Source organism: Glossina fuscipes, unplaced genomic scaffold (genome assembly GCF_014805625.2).
Source record: "Glossina fuscipes isolate IAEA_lab_2018 unplaced genomic scaffold, Yale_Gfus_2 112, whole genome shotgun sequence".
Classification (NCBI taxonomy): Eukaryota; Metazoa; Arthropoda; class Insecta; order Diptera; family Glossinidae; genus Glossina; species Glossina fuscipes.
The window spans coordinates 5847675-5867627 of record NW_023998455.1 but is presented as its reverse complement, the minus strand read 5'-3'; the positions used below and the strand labels follow the sequence as shown (position 1 = coordinate 5867627).

Here is a 19953-nt window from a genome sequence, read left to right as displayed (position 1 = left end):
TTGTTATTGCATTCGATAGATAAAAGGAATTTAATTACTAAACTCGATAAGTCGTCCTTCCTTTTAGTTTTTTTTAAATTAATTTAGCGAATAAACATTAAAAACCGTTTTACAAACGAGTTTGACTTATAATCTACCAGATGGAATATTGTCGTTTGCAAGGAGAGCAAAGACAATAGAAATTTTCACATAACAGCAACAACAATAGAATAAAAGAAATCGTCGCATTTCGTTTCTCCATGAAAATTGAATTTTATTTTTATTTTTCATGGGAAAAAGTTTTGTTGTATGGACGGAAAATTATTTAGTTTTTGTCTTTTTTTAGCAATAAAGTTTTCGGCGAACAATAGCTGGGCATCGTTTTCTGTTCCGGAAACGTTTTTGCAAATGCTATCCCGAGCTCCGTATGTCATCGCCTACCATCTATTATGCGTACACTAGTCGCCATCTGTTTTACATTAGTACTCATTGGTGAAATAATGATTGAGTAAAAAATGTTTGATGTTTTGCCGAGAAGCGGACAGAATTTCTTTTGTTTACTACTTGTCTTTAAGTTGTAATTTTATTATTGTTTCTTATTACTTTTTTTCAATTCTTTTTTTTTTTTTATTAATAATTCAGTTTAAATGATTAAAATTATTTTAATTGTTCCATTTTAATTTAAATTTTTTGTTTTTTATTTGAAAATGTATTTTTCCTTTTTTAGAAAGTCTTCTTTGGTAGATACGATTATAAAAGAAACAACGTAAGTAATTATTTGGTTGCTTTTTTTTTTTTTTGCTTGGTTTGGTTTCATATTTATTTATTTACTGATTTTTTAAGTTAATTACTAATTATGTATGAGTTTTACTAATAATTTTACCATTTTAACAAAGCTCTTATAAACTGGGAATCTGTAGATCAAGCGAAACAAATTCTCGCGTATTTCGTGAATACATATTACATGTAGTAGCTCATACGCCACGTATTTCAAGTGAAATAATTTCGAAGAATTGTACATTGGTTTGTGTTACGCTATTGCTGTTTTGTGCTCTCTCTCTTTATAATTGGGCAAAGAGAGATACATAATTATTAAATAGTAATGAATAGTTTTATACCCTCCACCACTTACGGTACAAGGATATATTAAGTTTGCGCGGGCGTTAAGACCTAAATTTTTGATTGCACGACTTGAACACACCGTTGTGTTCTTGGAGTTCATTTAAGGACCGATTCAACTCACTTTGATTTTTAGAAAACGTTATAAGTTACCTTTTGTTAAATAATATTAAATCTTTAAAGCTAACTAGAATTATATCGTAGACTATTTCCACTGATATTGTGGTTTTCCGTTTATTGACCATACAAAACTAGAACCAGTTCGGTAAATTCCGTATTAATTCTATTCTTATATCACGTTACCATCGCTTAGTAACTCTTACATATACAGCTTAGTACATATCTAAGTACAATTGACTTAGTTTACCTATGCGGTTTTCTTTTAGATTTTATTCATTGACTTACGGGATATTTACTTAATTACTGGACTGATTGAAAGACGGGTATTGTTTTACGGGTTATTTATACGCGGTTTCGTTAATTCATTCCGCTTTTCACCACGATACCAAATTATAATGTATGCCTGCGGTTTCAAAATCAACATTTAACTCAGATAATTCTATACGGGTTGTAATCAAGAGCCTTTCTACGGAAATGGAAAAACAACGCGACTTTCGAGCATTCTTCGATTGGTGTCACCAAAGAATCTCATCGCATATCCCTAACATATTTTATTTATTTATTTATTTATTTATTTATTTATTTATTTATTCCACTTATACAAGAAACTCAACTAAAACAAAATGGCAGTCGAGTTCAATTGACTCTTACGTAAATCTTAAAATTATTTAATAATAAAACTTAGTATAAGTACAATAAAACAAATAAGGAGGAAAAAAAAAAAAGAAAGAAAAAAAAAAAAAAGCATGTACACAATTAGCATAGAGCCACGCCCACAACCGATACAGGACCAAATTGCAAGTGAACCCCTAAGCCATCGCAAACATGCATAAGCTTGGCAACCGATAATTGTTAACAACAAATTAATTTTCGACTCATAATGACAAAATCTAAGGTTAAATCAGTTTAAGTACGACATAGGTAAATCGCGCTTGTTGAGCAATATTGCTTTAATAGACTTTAAAGAGTCCGTTAATGAGAATAGATGATAGACATCATTTAGGTTCTTGCAAACAACTCTGAGCGGGTTAAACAGTTCAAAGTTATATTTGCATTGACTAAGCTTTATCAACATAAAGTACCTAGAGAAGCGGTTAGGGACATTAAAGCAAATCTCACGAAGTAATGCGGGCGAATCAATTGCACCATTTATTAATTTGATTAGGAAGGAAACCCCAAGAACAAATCTACGTTTCTCGAGTGACGGTAAGGATAACAGAAGCAACCTATTTTCATAGGGTGGAAGAGGGGAAATCGGGTCCCAACCCAAATTCCTAAGTGCAAACAGCAAGAATTGCTTTTGTATAGATTCAATATTACCTTAACATAAATTCCTAGGCTACTCTACCATTTATAAAATACAAAGATACATATAATAAATAAATAAGCAACAGCCAGAAGGTCTTGAAGTAGATCCAACCGATTATTTTTTGAATTTTTTCTGAGCTTGTCTTTCCGCCAGTCTATTTTGTTGCCTTGCGTCCAACCTGGAGGTTGCAATTCTCAAGATATGAACGCGCTTTTGGAATATCATTCGGATTAGGCGGTTTTCTTGATCACTTCCGTTAATTTTGGAATTAAGTGGTTACACAAATAGATCACATGAAGGCGCTCAACCATCATTTTTGAATACCTAAGCGAGGGGCTTACCTCTTTACCTCTTAAGTTAACTTTCATAACGAAGATATGAACGTTGTGGGTCCGATGGTGGCCATTACTAGTTTTTTTTTCCGAGATGGATGCTTTTAAATGTTATATTAAATTAACTTAAATTTATTTAATGTTAAACGCAATCTATTTATTGCTTTCAACTAACATTTTTTTTTCATTATGCAATTTATGTGTACTATATGTACACATACATTCAATCAGTTAACATTGCATCATATTCGAGTTGGCTCGTCTCTTCTCTGAATTCATGTCCGTTTTCATTATTTTTTTTTTTTTTAAGAATAATAACTTTTCCTGTGTTTTGAGAAAAGGAACAAACATCCAACATTGCATACAACTTCTAAATACTAAATTTCTAAAATACTAAATATTCATATATTCCTTCTATTTTTTGATGTTTACATGAACTTGACGTCAAAGTATTAACTGAATTTCTTATTTATTTATTTATTTATTTAAACAGCGGATGGTTGGGCAGTGCAAAAGGTTGGCTAGGCAGTGCTTCCATACCTTCAATGCCGGCTATGCCTTCAATGCCTTCCATACCGTCGATGCCAGCCATGCCCTCCATGCCATCGATGCCTTCAATTCCTGGCTTGCGTAAAGGAAACGAAGAAATGGGAGCTGCAGATGAAACAATCGCTGCCAGCGAAAATCTATCCGCAGCAGCCGCTGGTGGCGTGGCTAATTTGGGTGTTGATGATGAAGACAAATCGAGGTATATTAGGTAATTAATGGGCTCACAACCGATTAAGGTGGAAATTGTGGTAAAAAGAGAATTTCGTTTCTTCTTTATTTTATAAATTTATTCAGAAGACAAAAAAGTTCTCTTCAGTTTCAGTTTTTTTTTTTTTTTTTTTTTTATGTTAACTTTTTATATTATACCTTCCTAACACCGAAACTATACTGCAATTTTGAAATGATTAACAAAGGTTGAACATTTTTGTTTTACAATTGTTTTTTTTGCAATGAATTTTTTTTTTTTTTTTTTTTTTTTGGTTCGCTAGTTTCATAAGATTGTCAAATAGTGCTTTGTGTAGTTTTTTGCAGAGACTTAGTTAGTATATGGTTTTAGCGTATTAATAAAGCATTCAAAAAAAAAAAAAGACTTGAAAAAATGTTGTCTAGTCTTAGGTAGATTATAACAAAAAAAAAAAAAAAAGTGGAAAAACAATTTGCTGCATGTTCCTATAGTCGAAAAATAAAAATTGTTTCGCATATAATTGAAGGCGCAAAATACGTTCAACGCGCTAAATTAAATGTGGGAAAAGATAAACGCAGCATTTCTTCTTGAACTTTAAATAAGAAACAAAGAGCATAAAAAGTTATATTCGCTGTCCATTGCCAATAGATGGAAGCAACTGAGGCGAATATATAAAACTAAACCATTAAAAAAAAAAAAAAAATTAATTCAACAAAAAATGCGAGCGCACTTGGCCCAATTCATTCGTTTAGTTGATGCTGTTGGGTGACTTTTGTTCTTAAACAAGTACGCAAATTAGATTCGGTCGCGGCCTAACAAAGCCGATGTTAGGCGATATCTTCATTCTCGCTAACGGGAGAATGTTGCAAAGTTGCACAAGCAGACAGATGGATAGACGATGGGTAAACTAGGCTCATCGTGGACGGATTTGATCCATGGAGAACATAAATTTCATATTTCTGTTTGCCGTTAATAATATTTTTCTCGAACGTTTTTTCGATTTTTTGCAACCTACTTCACTTGCGGCATAGAGTATGTGAAGTTTATCCTGGCGTATGTCACATCCAGAAGGGTTTAAAGATAAATTCTATTTTTATTATACCGATTGACTCAGGATCATATTCTGAATCGATCTAAGCTTGTCTGCCCGCCTGCGGAGATTTTTTAAACCGCCTCTTATATAATCTTTCCTATGAAAACCGAATATTTGCATGATAAAATGTATAAGTTTTAACATTTCACGATATGTAGGTTTATTTTTGAATACCACCGCATATAAGGGTTGTCAGGAAATGAGAACCTTTATATATCAAAACTGCCTACTCGTTAATGAGTTATCACGAAATTTTGTTCACGGTCTTGGCTTGACATAAAAATTAAGTGGACCAAATTCGGACGACATGGGTCATATTTCTTGGACCCCACTTCATATAGAATGGCTTGTGAATGGTAGGCGCTTCAGAAAAAGGTTTAATTTTTAACATTTACGACGAAAATTGACCTATAGCAATTTAGAGAAAAAATTTACAATACGAAAATAGGTTATAATTTTTAGATCGTGGCTTTCTATAGGAAAGCTAGCTATTATAGGGAAAGAAAGTATAATTTCTAGTTTGCTGTGACGAAAACTGGAAAATAGTCGAACCTTTGGGAATTAAATTACAAATTGGCTAAATTTGGATCACGTCATGTGATATCTTGGGCATCCTCTAATATGCGGCTTTTTAGGAATACTATGCCTTTGCATAAAAATAATGTGTACCTTTCGATGTAATATTGCCAAGTGATATAACGTAGTTAATGGTTGGTCTTGGCCGATTCTAACGTACTCTTGTTTAATTAAGAAACTAGGAAAGGATCTAAAGCTAGAGTCCAATAGTTTTTCTTTGCCAATTATAAAGAGAATACAGAAGAATTTCTTTGAAAATTTTTATTTTTCTCTTATCACATATGTATGTAGTGTGTATGTATAAAATGCATTAATGACTTGAAATTATTAAAAACTTGTTTCGTTTTTTATGCCCCATACCACCAGTGCGGTGCAAAAGTATATTAGGACTTGAGATAGGCGCATTTCTTTTTTTATACCGATCGATCCAGGATCACTTTTTGAATCTGTTTAAACACGAGCTAACGCTATTGAAAATGGCTCTTATTGGGCCGTATCTTCGGCCACGTCCCACATTAAGCCTTATATGAATACCGTCTAGGATTGTGCAGTGTATTTGTTATGGTCGATTCTGCCCCATTACAGTATTTTTATTTAATTTTTGTTTAATTAAAACCTTTAATTGTTTTGTTAAACTCTTTAAGCATATCTTGCGTTACATATTCCTCTTTAAATCGATTTTATAACATGGCGTTATCCCTTAGAGAATCAATCCTCTTTCGTTACCACTTTGTTACTTTCATGATTTCTTTTCTAAATAAAAAGTAAAAGTAAAAGTAAAAAAAAAAATTGTAATTCATTTTTTGATATTAAAATTAAAAGACTATTATAATTAATTTTTGTTTAATACTTTGATAATTGAGAGAAACGTAACAGTTTTTATACTAAAGTATTATATAAAAGATCTTTTTTGAATTTTTCGATTTGCTTACTCCTAACATGTACCAGTTTTGTTAACACACATCTTGTGCAATTATGTTACGTATATTAAATATAACACACTTTTCATAAAAAGAAAAAAAAAGTTTTATTCTTATTTGTACATAAAAGTAATCGATATGAACTTAAGCCAGGTTTCTTTCTACTATATATAAACATAGTAAAGTTAATTAGACTTCAGGTAAGTTATTTAAAGATAAAACTAAACTAAAAACTGAAGAAGAGACCTTGTTTAGGTTTTTAATAAATTTGCACACATATTATACATGAAATCATATCATTTGCTTTTGTTTTTTTTTTTTTTTTTTTTTTTTGGTTTTTAATTTTTAATAGAAAATTGATAAAAATTGCATATCATATTAACGTTAAAAAAGAAATCGTTTAGCCCGCAACGCATCAATTTCCATCATTAATAGGTGCTGCTGGCCCATTAAACCAACTTCATCGAGGATCAAGAAAAGAATTGGTCAACATATAGTGAACGATAGCAAATTTTTTAATTTCTTAATTTTCATTGTTGTTGTCTTTTTAATTTCCTCTTATCATCATCGGGTTTCTTGCGGCAATTACGTTGTTTGTAAACTTAAAAAAAAAAAAAATTAATGAAAATTATAATGAAAAAAAAAAAGAAAAAAAAAAAAAAGAAATCGAAGAATCTCTCTCTATAAACGTCTGTCTTTCGATAGTTATATCAATGTTTTCACTTTTGAGTTGTAGTTCTGCAGTGTTATGATTTTGTTACATTAGAGATATGTGTATAAATATATATACATGCATACACAATATATAAATAAAGTTGACACTTGAAGTGTGTGCCATCTCTCAGATCTCTTTTAAACGTTTCACGATAACAGCAAAAGACGTTAAAAAATTTCTTAAGTTTCTTTCACACAACAAAAAATTAATCACATGCTATATTGCTTTTGTTGTACTACTATTCCTAAAATAAAATCTCTTCCCCCCTAATCTTTGCTGCTTGAAAAGCTTTCTCTACAACTTTACATTTTGGCAGTTTTCGTTCTCTTTAAATATCATTCAGAAATTTCCATTTCAATCAATCATCCAACAAAACAATCATACATTTTTGTAAATATTTTCTCATATGTGCAACATACTATATATTTGAAATCTATTCTATGCTACTTATTTATTATAAATTTAATAGATAGGAAGATAAATAAAAGTAAAAGCTTTTTTAATAAGAAACAATTTTATCTGTAAACTCTTAACTACCATGAAACGCAGGCTATTGATCGCATTTAGGTAGCATTTAAATTTAAGCGTTAATCGCGTGCCATTATATCTCTGCTTTCTCTTTTCCTATATACTCTTTTTCGTAGAGTGAATCAAGTTCTCTGCTCTTCTCTTCTGCTGCAAAGGTATATTAAGCTTTTACGGATGTGTGCAAGATGTAGAAGAGCTTGAGATAGACTCACCATTTATTATATACCGATCGATTTAGAATCACTTTTTGAATCGATTTGACCTTGTCTGTCTCTTAGTCTTGCTTTCTTTTGTTCAATGTAAAGGTCATAGTTGGCCGACAAGTTTTGGCTCAAGGGCAAAAATGGTTCGGAAGTGGTTAAGAATTGATTGTTGATTTATTTTATTTATTTATTTATTTTTATTTTCCCTTTTTTTTTTTATTTTACCCATTTATACATGAAATTCAACTAAAGAAAATTACAGTCGAATTCAGTGCATCTTAATAGAAAATCTTATACTAATCGTTTTAAAACTAGAATACAATGAAAAGGAAGAAAAAAAAAAGAATAATAATAACAAAGTATGTTTAAAAATAAATTAAAAAGTTAAAAAAATAATAATTCATGTATAAATAAATTGCACTCTTTATTCCTTTAAAGAATTTTTAAGAAATACACTAAGAAATTGAAATATTTCTTGCACAGAATTAAAACGCGACCACAACACGCACGCGCAGTTGCCAAACGATTGATACGGAAAAAGAGCAAAATATTTGAAACATTTATTAGTTATTTGTATTTTTGCTTCTAATTTTTTGTTTTCAAAAGTAGACCCCCCCACCCCCTTATTATAACGATCGATTCAGAAAATGATTCGGAATCGAAGCTTGTCTGACCCTCTTGCATTCTTGCGTTCAACTTACAATTTTTGAGATAGTTTGGTGAAATTTGACATACCGATGGCTTTTGCTAGAGGACGAACGATTTGTGAATGGTTCAAGTCGGAGCACTTTTTCGACCACCCTCTGCACGAAGTGGTGTAGAATATTTAATGGCCGGTCGCGTCCTGCTATAGTGTTGCCACTTAGTTTTATTCATTTTGATCGAAAAGATTTTTTTTTTTTTTTTTTTTTTTTTTTTTGGGCAATATCAGGTAGTATGTTAGAGCATTTTTAAGCGTAAAACACATCCACGAAATTCAACCAAAGTAAAAAGTCGCGGTATGCTGTCTCGATAGTTATTTAAGTTTACGGTTAAAGGATTCAATTCACTGAACGAACCTTAGAACGTTAGATATTACTCATGTTATGTTTTGCTTAATTTTATGTGTGTGCCAGTATGTTTTTGTTTAGAGAAAAACTTATGCTGCATGTTTGGATGTTTCCAAAAAAAAAAAACAAAAAAAAAAAGACAAAGAAAAAGGCCTATTTTGCATGTATCAAGTAGAGATTCTATATAGCCGGCATATTGCTGTTCCAATAGTAGATTTTTTCTTTATGTATGAGAATATCGCCGTTAGATAAGATTTAAAAAGAAAAGAAAGAAAAAAAATGTAAATCTTTTTCAACTTTTATTTTATAGCGCTACAGAAGGAGCCGACTCCCATCCAGCTTCCGGCGGAGGTACACCAACCAACGATGAGGGTCAAATAGGACAGGGTAAGGGAGAAGAGGTAAAAAGTACGTGTCACAAATCTAAAAACTACAGCGAAATTGGTAAAACAACATACTAACAAAAAGTTTTCAAAAAAAAAAAACAAAAGAAATTTTTTTAAATCTATTTCTTTAAAATTATTTTCAATAATATATAAATCTTAAAAATTTATAAAAACGAAATGAAGGGTAAACGTGACAGGTTACTTACAACTAGTAAATAAACTTTACAATAAAAAAAAAAAAAAACAAAAAATTCAATTCCCCTCTAATCACTGTAGATGTTAGTCGGTTCCTTTTCTTCTTTTTCTCTGCACATCTAACCGCATACCCTGTCTTCCTTATTATTTAGCATAATACTATTTTCACGTTACAAAAAAAAAAACAAAAATTTTATTATTAACGAAAATTTTCTGTGCATTTAATAAATTTTGTAGTTACCACAAAAGTAACACAACAAGCCAAACATTTTGGTTCATTCCTAACTTCAGCCATTAGTAAGGCTGGCACACGGATTAAGGAGACAGTCAAAGAAAATGTAGGTTTTTTTTATGGCAAAAATTAAAAAAAAAAAAAACGCTTAAAACGCTCTATGTAAAATTAATTATTATTTTGTAATTTAAAGCCTATTTTGGAATCGTTCAATAAAGAGCAAGAGGCATTTATTAAAGGTCAAGCTGGTAATGGTGGCCAAGGTGTGGCGCCATGGGTCGGCCATGCCAATGAGGCAAAAATTAAAGAAGAAATCTTGGGCCTGTCACAAGATAGACGCAACTTTGTGCGCGCTCCTCCAGCTGGCGTCGATTTCGACTTCAACTACGACACCGCTTATCCTACAGCTGTATCCATTATGGCTGAGGATAAAGCACTGGAAAATATGCGCTTTGAATTGGTGCCCAAAATGTGAGGAGATGTATATTTCTTTCGAGAAATTTTTTATAACAAGAATTTTTCCTTTTTTTATGTTTATTTTTTTGTTTTTTTATTCCCTTTTGAATAACTTTTTAGTATAACAGAGGAAAACTTTTGGAGAAATTATTTCTACCGCGTGTCTTTAATAATCCAAGCAGCCGAATTAGGTACTTTAGGTGAGGATGGTGTAGCACAAGCTTCTAGTGGTGAAGATGGTAAGTTTAAGACTTAAACTTTTTTTCTACATATGTTTCCTATTTTTTTTTCTTTTGATTTCATAAACTGCAACACTCTCGTATATCATTTGTCAGTTTTATTTCACTCTCTATAATTCTTGCTATCTCCTTCTGCGCATAATCATAATATCTATCAAGAGAAGATATATATTTTTATTTAAAAATGTTTTTTTTTTTTTTTTTTTTTTGTTTTTATTTTTTGTCACCGATTCAAATGCAAAAAAAATGGGAAATTTGCTTTAGGTGAACGCTAAAGGATAAAATCCACTTGTAACGATTTATTATTAATAGTTAACTTTCCAACCCGATTTACTAATATCACCGAATTTTTAAAAAAGTTCAGCTCGGCCCACGTTCATTTTCGATCATTTTTACGATCATTCCCCATGTAATGCCAAGCAAAAAGCCCGCAAGAAAATGCTTTTTAGTTTCATAGACAATGAAAAAATGTAGAATGCATTAAGGAAGTCTTTCTGGAATGATAATAAAGACCTTCAAATATTAGCCCAGACGGTTCAAACAGGGAGCCAATCATTAGAAAATGTTTAGGACCACAGAACACAAAATAAAATTTGCAAGAGAACCTATAGACGCAACACTAAAATATCAGCGCGAAGTTTTTGGTAGGATGTAATAGTATTTCAGGACATCAAACTGTTGTGAAAAACTTGGATCAAATGGGCTCATGTTTTTTTAAATTTCATAAATCATACAAAGCAAAACTGTAATAAAATACAGTACGATATGTTTATATTCGCAGAATTCTCTGAAATCTTAATAATAAACTCGGGTCGATTTTGGCCAACGACTTAAGTAGACATTATTTGGACGTGGCCAACAATTAAATATACCCCACCATTTCGTTTTATACAATTAAACATATAACGATTCTTCAAAATAAGGTTTCATATCGCGAGTATCGGAAAGAGTGATCTGTTTCGAATCAGTTTTAATAAGACGTGCGTTCTTGGGTCAAAGCACGTCGGCAGATTACATTTCATCAAAATCCTTTAAGAATTGTCATCTAAAGGCTAAACACACAAGAATACAAAAGGGATAGACGGATAGACAAACTTAAATCGATACCAAAAATCCATATCTCAAGACCTATATATCAAAAATTGCATACAAGAATACAAAAAGGTCAAGCAGACAAACAAGCTTAGATCGAATCATAAAGTGTATGCGCTTCATAAGCCCTAATACCGTATGCGACTTAGAGTTAAAAAATTTTACAATTTATTTGAATTTTCACTTCATAGCCACGTTTGAGTTCCTATTTGCAAATTCTGATTTACGATTTCAATTCCTGCTTTTTTTCAAGTCTGCATTTTATGAACTATGTTTTTCAATTCTGGATCGATTCTAAGTTAAATTGTAGGTTTCTTGAAGTCTTCATCACCTATCTTATGGGCATTGGTTTTGTGTAAACATTACTCGCTGCTTAAAAGTCATTCCATCGATCGGTCAATTTACTGTTGCTTTTAACAACTTCCGGTTTGCTAACTCTATTTTTGTGAACGTGACGATATTTCAGCAAAACTACCCGTCAAATTGCTGAGTTTCGGTAGAAAGACGTGTACAACACACAACGTCAGTGAATTTAATGTTGAAAACATTGTTTCAAAAAAATTAATATATACCTTAATAAAATTCAGCGTGGAATGATGCTTCCGATGGTGTTCTCCAATTTCCCGTTTAAATAATTACTCGTTTTTCATATTTTATTTTTAATATTCTATCAATTAAAAATAAGAATTTCATAAGCATATATCTTTTCAATGCTATTATTATTTGGCTGTTATATTTAAATTATATATATATATATATATATATATATATTTATTTATTTAATTATTTATATATAAATATATATGTATATATATGTAAATTTAACTCTCTCTCTCTCTCTCTCTCCTACTACTACTACTCTTTAAAATAATCAAATCTCTTATAAACGTGTTTTGATCAAATCTTAATTCACTTTCACAAACCAAAACAAGCGATTTCTCTCTCGTAACATCTTTAAAGTTTTCGTTTAGAATAAAATTTTTTTTGGTTTTTGCATATTATTTCGTTTTTTTTTTTTTTTTCTTTTTATTTATTTATTTATATTTTTTATTTATTTAATTATTTTTTTTATTTTTTTTTTTTATAACCACTCTCTGTCTATCTCCCCCTCTCTCTCTCTCTCTCTCTCTCTCTCTGTCTTTCTCTATCTCTCTCTCGCTCTCTCTCTCTTTATCTATCTATCTATTTATGTATCTATCTCTCGCCTTTATTTGAACTTGCGAACTAGCACTGTAAACAATTCAATTCAAGCACATAATGTAACCAAATAAAATTTTTTTTTAAAACAAATATTTGTTTTATATATGTATGTATGTATGTATATATATATATATATATCTATATATGTATATATATGTATACGCGTATATATACATATACAAAATGGATTGTTTGTATTGAAAAGAAGATAAGCTTCAATGTATGTATTATTTTCAAATTTTTATTTCAAGTATTTTTAAAAGCTTGGATTTGGTTCAATAGCCGATTCCGTGGATCCTAAGCTCAGTGCACTTTATTCTTTAGTATATATATATGATTTTTTTTTAAGTTCATGTTTTTATATATATGTTTAGTTAATTTTTTATTAATTTTGTTTTATTTTTTTTTTTTCTCTTTTTTATATAATTTAAATTTTTTTTCTTTTTTTTTTTTTTTGTATTAAATATTTTGAAAAAAAATACAACACCTCAACAACAACATTACACCAAATAATGATATAAATATAAAAAAAAAAAAAACAAATTCACTGACTAAAAACTTATAAATTACTATAAAATTAAATAAAAAAACAAAAAAAAAAAAATGTAAAGCTTTAGAGACTGTTACCGAAACTAAACCATTAGGAAATATAATGTCCGCATCAAAAGTAGAAGAAATTTTATCAAAAAGTCCTCATTTAAATACGCAAGTAATTGAGTCAATGTTGCATTCAAAGCATAATTCGGATTCTGAATTTGTTTCCGATGCTTTTCAATCATCCAATGACAATGAAAATGATCTTGAAGAAATTAAAGATGGCATGCGTCGACTTGGCATAAACAGTATGACGCAAGTACGGCAATCACAGCTGTCTGCACAGGCGCAACAAACGATTTTGAGTAATGATGGTAAGAAAAACTTTGTGTTTTCTTTTCTGTTTTTTTACATATATATTATTTTACTTTCTCTTTAAGAAGAAGTGTATATGTTTTTATGTTATTTTTATTTATTAATTTATTTTGAACTTAAGTTTAGTTACATTTATTTTTCATAAACATTTTTTAATACATTAAACTTAAAAAAAAAAAAAAAAAACAATCTTAAACTATATATGCAAAGTTGTTTATAAAATTCAAAATATTTAAATAAAAATTTCATTAAAGCAGTGAGTAAGGAGTACTACTCCCTATGACCTTTATACGGAAAAATGCAAAAAGGGAATATTTAGATATATCGGATTTGATGGTGGTTTTCTTTAACAGTGACTGGGGGAAATTCGTACTAATTTTTTTCGGGTTTTTTCAAATTTTCCACTACAGTCTACATCAACTAAAGGCGACATTTTAAGCAAAAATTCTCGCATGAGATAAACTTCGGTGACAAACAATAATTGTCTAAGGCGTTGTAGCAAAAAGCAAAAAGAAAAATAGGAAATTCGTTTAAAATTGTTGTTATTCACACGGCTTAAATTATTCATTTATAGACGATTTTGTGCTGTTTAGTTTTCGATATAATCAATTATTCATCATTATTTTCCAAACATCACTTGACATACATTTATATGACCATTTGATCACTTTACTCTATAAAAACTACATTTTCCAAAAGTCTATTAACAAGAACAAAAATTTATTTTGCACAATTATTCTCGTATTTTTGTTTTTTATTTTCTTATTAACTTAAAACTTTATTAACTCTTACCATTCATTAACTCAATCAACCTAGTTTTCAGGCAAAATAAATGCAATTACAATATCAACTGATTTAAATACAACCTTATAAATGTTGTATTTTTCTTTCTCTCTCTCTCTCTCTCTCTCTCTCACTCTCTCTCTATCTCTCTCTCTATTTCTTTCTCTTTCTTTTTCTTATTCTTCTACTTTGTTTTTTTATCTTCTTCCTTTTTTCTTTGGATAAAACCTGCAAAAACAAAAATCGCAACGAAATAAACGAACAGCGTTTACTTTTAATTATTAAAAGCGTTAACCCTAATAATTAAATAAATAGAAAATATTAATATAATGAAAAATGAAACTAACTATATCACTTATATAAAGCGTATAATTAATTATAGATTACAGATCACAAACCACAACACTTGGACAAACCAAACCAAACTAAAATCCTTATGATATATAGAGAGATTGAAACGAAATTGAAACTTAGCCCTTTCTAACTTAGAGCCAACACAACACTCTTACAGTATAATTCCCTACTTTATCTACAAGATATTTATTAAAAAAAAAAAAAAAAAAAAAAAAAAATTATAAAAAATTTTTTTTATTATAATTTTAAAAAAATTTATTTACACAAAACAAAAAAAGAGAAAAGAAAAAAATAAAAAAAAAAAAAAAACAAGAAAAGGAAGCATTTGTGTTGATTATGATAACATCTTTCCTTCAATATCCTTTACTATCCTCATGATGATCTCAATGATTATCTTGTTGATATTAGTTAAATTTTCCCATTCCTTGATAAATATTCCATTCCTTTCCTTTGCTGTATATATTCTTTTAATTGATTTTGTTGTTATTAAGGTTTAAATATGTTGATAAAGAGTTATAAAACGTATATTATAACGCAAAATATGAAATTTAAATATTACATATATATATATATTAATTAAAAATTCGTTTAATATTGAAAAATAGCAAAAAATTCGAAATTCTAAGTAATTTTATTTTTTTTCTTTATTTTTTCTTATCTTTCGTACCTATCACGTTACAGAAGATTGAATGGATTTACGCTAAAACTAAAACTAAAATATAACCAAAATTTTATTACATGAAATTCAAACTAAAGCCACAAAGCAAACAAATTATTCAAAAAAGATAAATAAAAAAACAGAGGAAAAAATATTAATTGCGAGATCCCATTGACAACTAACTTCCTTCAAAAACAAACCAAAAGAAAAACAAAAAAAGATAAGAAAAAAAAAAAAAACACATTAACTTATTACGTATAAAACAAACTCAAAAAGGAAAATTATATACTCAGAAAATAATATTAAAAAGAAAGAAATACAAAAGTAAAACCAAATTACACATCAAACAAAAAAAAAAAAAAAAAAAAAAAAAAAATCACATAAATCTGAAAAACAAAGTTTTACATTTTGTGTGGTAAGTTCCGTAAAAAAAAAAAAATGTTTTCTTTTAAAAATTCGATATATTCTGCTTGAAGCGAATCGCCTAACATCCACCACCCAATCTTTTATTAATTCATATATGTTGACATTATTTTGCCTTTTGGAATTTCAAAAAAGAAAATCTGAATTTCGAAATCGCTGACAATGATGAAAAAAAAGAAACTTGGAACATGTGAGGAGTGAGTGCGGAGTGAGCCATGGCCCTACACCACTTGGTTTAATACCATTGTTCGTATAACGACTTTCCAAAATAAGGTCGGAAAAGTAGTCCGATCACAATCACAATTTTAAATAAGGCTATCATCGTCTTTGGATCAAAACCTGGCAATCTACAAAATTTCTTAAATACTTCAAAATTTACTTCGAAAATTGCGACAAGCATACAAGACGAACAGGCGGACATGCAAGCTTAAATCAATTCAGAAAATCGTATGTCGAGGTGTTGCATAATATAATATTGCATAATTTATAGTGTAGGGTGTAACAATAAACAAATAAATCTTCACTTCTAATCATTATAATCCAAGAATGTCAGGCAACGTTTTCCCTTCTTGTTTGTAATGGGATTGTTTTTCAAAATATTATAACAATAAAAAAAAGTCGCCGAAGCCATAATCAGCCGCCTACTCTATAGTTAAGTAGGTAAATAGGGATTATCGGGATAAGGTAGATGTAAACTTTTCGAGTTTTCTCGTGCCTAGTTTAGGTGGTGGATATATTAAAACTTAAAAATGAATAATTTGTTGCGTTCGTTCTTATTAAAGATAAAAGAGAAAAAAGTTCTTTTTATTATAATTTGCAGATAATTTTAGTTTGTTTAGTTTATTTATAAAATTTATCATATATAGAGGCATATATACTATAATGGGTTGTTTTGTTATGTTCTGTAGCGAGGCATTTCCGTTATTTTATTTATTTTTTTTTCTTCTCCTTTTGTTTGTCGTGTTCGTTGATACAAAATTTTCACACGATATATATAAAAATTATTAACTATATGTATATAAATGTGTGTGTGTGTTTAGTTATTTTTATGAATTTTTTATGGAGACAAAACCAAAAAAAAAAAAAACAAATGCTAATTGAATATTTTTACAATCAATTAATATTTTATTATTATTTCAATTATTTTCTCTACCTTTCTTTTTTTTTTCTTTTTTTTTTTTTTTTTGTTTTATTACACATCAAGTCTTTATTGACATGCTTTTTATTAAAGTTTATATGTTAACTTGACGTCTTATCTTCTTCTTTTTTTTTTGTATATATCTTCTTGTGCCTACTGATTGCGGCAATTAAAATTGTATAAAGACTTGTTCTTTTAGTAAGGTGCGCTGTACGATTTGACTTAAATAGATTGAAAAAGTGATTCAGAGTCGATCGATATAATTAAAGATGGATCGATCTCAAGTCTTTCTGGTTATTACACATATAGGCATAAAATGAATATACCCTTGTAGCACAAGTGGTTCAGAGGCATTTCCATGAAGTTTCGATTAATTCTTGTATTCCAGAAAAATGTTTGATTATTGATGCAAACCTATCGATTGCAATTCCATATCTCTTTTCAAAAGAAAATAAGCACAGAAGAAATAAAAAAAATGCTTAACTTTCAAAGCCACTTAAAGTTAATCTTAGATGAAGTTAATCGAAGAGAAAATTAAATTAATCAAAATTTTGCAGCTGTAAAAATTCTTACGAAGCAGCGACGACACCCTTCGAAATCTATTTATGCGAACTTTATTTATTTCATATTTTAATTTTATATTAACTCACCACACAAAATAATACTATCGAACATTTTATTTTAATGCCTTAGTAGTTTAAATCTGCTTTCCTTCTCAACTTCCAACCACACTAACTAGAAAACAAATCCTTTGAATCCTAGCAAGTTTATTATTAAAAAAAAAAAAAAAAAACAAACCAAAAAAAAAATCAATAAATAAATAAACAAAATGAAAAATCAAAAAGTAAAACTGTAGATAGATATATAAATTTTCTCTTTTGTTTAATTATCTTTATATTTACAAGAAAAAGGCACTTTTTTCTAAAGCGTTTTTTATCCTAGTAGCATGAATGATTTTTGATTATATTTTTACTTCGGTAGATCATTTTTAAGTTTGTAAAAAGCAAGAAAGGAAATTTAATTAATTAATAAAAACGGCCTTTTTGTATTTTTATTTTAAGAAGGATTTTTCTTCTTTTTTTTTATTTTTTTTTGTTAAATCATTTTATTTAATTACTTAACATGATTGTTTTTATTTTTTATTTTCGACTTTTTCAAGATTACGTTTCAGTTACAATACGTTTCCGCAAAACAGTCAATGTGTGTCAAGGTTTATGTTTAAATTTCCATCATAACGATTCTCATAAAAATTAATTCATTACGTACTGCATAGGCAGGTAATAAATGTTTCCATCTAATAATTGCTTTTCAATTGCAATAAATTTTATTATGGTTGAGGTGGAAAAATGGGCTTGTGATATAATTTCGTAATTTAATTTAGGGGAAATTTCCAAAAGTAAAAAAGGTGGATTTATATATATATACCATAAAATGATTATTTCCATTCTTGCTTAATAATATTTTGTATATAAATTTTTATTAAATATATTTCCTAAAAAATTATATATATTATATTTATTTTTTGTTTTTTTTTTGACATTTCCAATTGTACATATATATAAATTTTTTTTTTTTTTTAATTATATTTATAGTACATGCACATATATATGTGTAATTGTATATATAAATATATCTATACATAATCGTATGTAAAGCTTTTTTCTATATCTTTCGCTTTAATTTCTTAATTCATATTTGGTTCGTCTATTTTTTTTCTTTTGTGTTTTTCTTAAATCTTGGTATTAACAATGATTCAAAATGATTTTAAACAAATAAATGAAATTAAAAAAAAAGGAAAAAAACTGAAATCGTAGAAAACTAAAGTCTTTAGAAAAATATGCTCAATTTCGCCCGAACTTCCATTGGTGAACCGTGAAAATGAATGGGTTACACATAGCTGTGAATTCTCATATTCTTAGAGAAGGTACGGCATAGGCAGGGGTGTAGTTTTCGAGATTTTTCAAACAAGGTTAACCTTCCATTCCAGAAGAAAATATAAGAAATAGTCAAAGGGGTTATGCAATTTTTACTTCACTTTAGGACACATTAATTTAAAAGGGGCCTGTTAACGATATCTGTATTTTAAATGTTGACTTTGCAGCTTCTATAGCTTGAAAGGCATTGGCGACAAGGTATTATTTAGGAATTTTGAAAGAAAGGTTTCTGTACCCATCACCGAAGGAAGGGGGCGGGGGGGTGCGATCATTTTCTTAAAACGCTTGCAACAACGAGACGGAAACTTCGGAAATCCCATTAGCGTGACATTCTAAAACGACTTAAACATGTGTGCTTGTGTGTGTGTGTGTGTGTCTGTGCAACGCCTGCGATAAACATTCCCCTTTGGGTTGGGAAAAAAGTGTCGTCTGGGCCAAATTCGGCATTAGCCAGTTCTTGCACGCGGTTTGATGTTGAAATTGGTCAAAGTATGCACCCATCATTCCCGTTTTAAAAAACCAAAACAATTTGGTTTTTTACTCGTTTGCAACATCCAGAAAGCAGCCTGTTTACTGCTGCAATAAACTTACCATGGCCTGCAAGAATGGAGATATCGGCGCCAGGCACGCACCACATAAATTTTCCTTTTTATGCTACAAAAGTAAAAAAGAATTCAGCCGCGCCCACCGAAATCGCCGAATACGGAGATACTTTTACGGAAAACAAATCAGCCATGCCCACCCAACATTACAGAATATGGAAATTCCGTTTTATCTCTTTTTTGATTATTATTTTTTTTTTTTTTTAAATAACGGTAATGGGTATAAAAATTTCGTTCGCAGCCGAATTTTCTCACTTGTTTAGGAATTTTTTTTCTTTTGTAAATTCTTGGATTCCAGCTCTCAGCTTTGTAGGATTTGGTCATTATACGCTTTGCAGGCCTAAATATGAAACTTTTATGTTAATTTTTATGAAAAGTGGCAGCAGCGGGTTAACAATAGGCAAACAGACAGACATACATAGGTAATTTCGATTTTGAATCTCATTAAGCGTAAGCATAATAATTGAAATGATTTTATTATAATTTATTTCAAATTAATTATATATTCATTTGCCTAAGGCGCCATAAAATGTACAATATATGCAATATATATATACGTGTTTGCTTAATTAAAATCAAATCCGATTTGCATAATTTTTCTTTTAGGATTAAATCTTGAATATGAATGCTTGAATAATTATTTTAATTTTTTTTTTTTTTCCTTCTTTTTCATTTT

At 29.3% G+C, this 19953-nt stretch overlaps 1 protein-coding gene across 17 annotated transcripts in view; it reads left to right on the top strand.

The window, feature by feature from the left end:
• The window catches only part of LOC119639653 (synapse-associated protein of 47 kDa), a 32213-nt gene that overhangs the window by 11360 nt on the left and 900 nt on the right, over positions 1 to 19953 (top strand). For 4 of the 17 annotated variants that reach the window (XM_038037197.1, XM_038037194.1, XM_038037196.1 and 1 more), the window contains 7 exons: positions 707 to 745; positions 3353 to 3616; positions 8987 to 9084; positions 9495 to 9595; positions 9683 to 9960; positions 10066 to 10184; positions 13088 to 13384. In XM_038037197.1, the coding sequence (XP_037893125.1) occupies positions 707 to 745; positions 3353 to 3616; positions 8987 to 9084; positions 9495 to 9595; positions 9683 to 9960; positions 10066 to 10184; positions 13088 to 13384 (1196 nt within the window). Of the gene's footprint in view, positions 1 to 706; positions 746 to 3352; positions 3617 to 8986; positions 9085 to 9494; positions 9596 to 9682; positions 9961 to 10065; positions 10185 to 11742; positions 11979 to 12208; positions 12241 to 13087; positions 13385 to 14433; positions 14490 to 14550; positions 14739 to 15203; positions 15420 to 17900; positions 18177 to 19953 lie in introns of those variants that run through there. The other 13 variants (XM_038037199.1, XM_038037211.1, XM_038037201.1 and 10 more) reach the window with 12 other exon arrangements.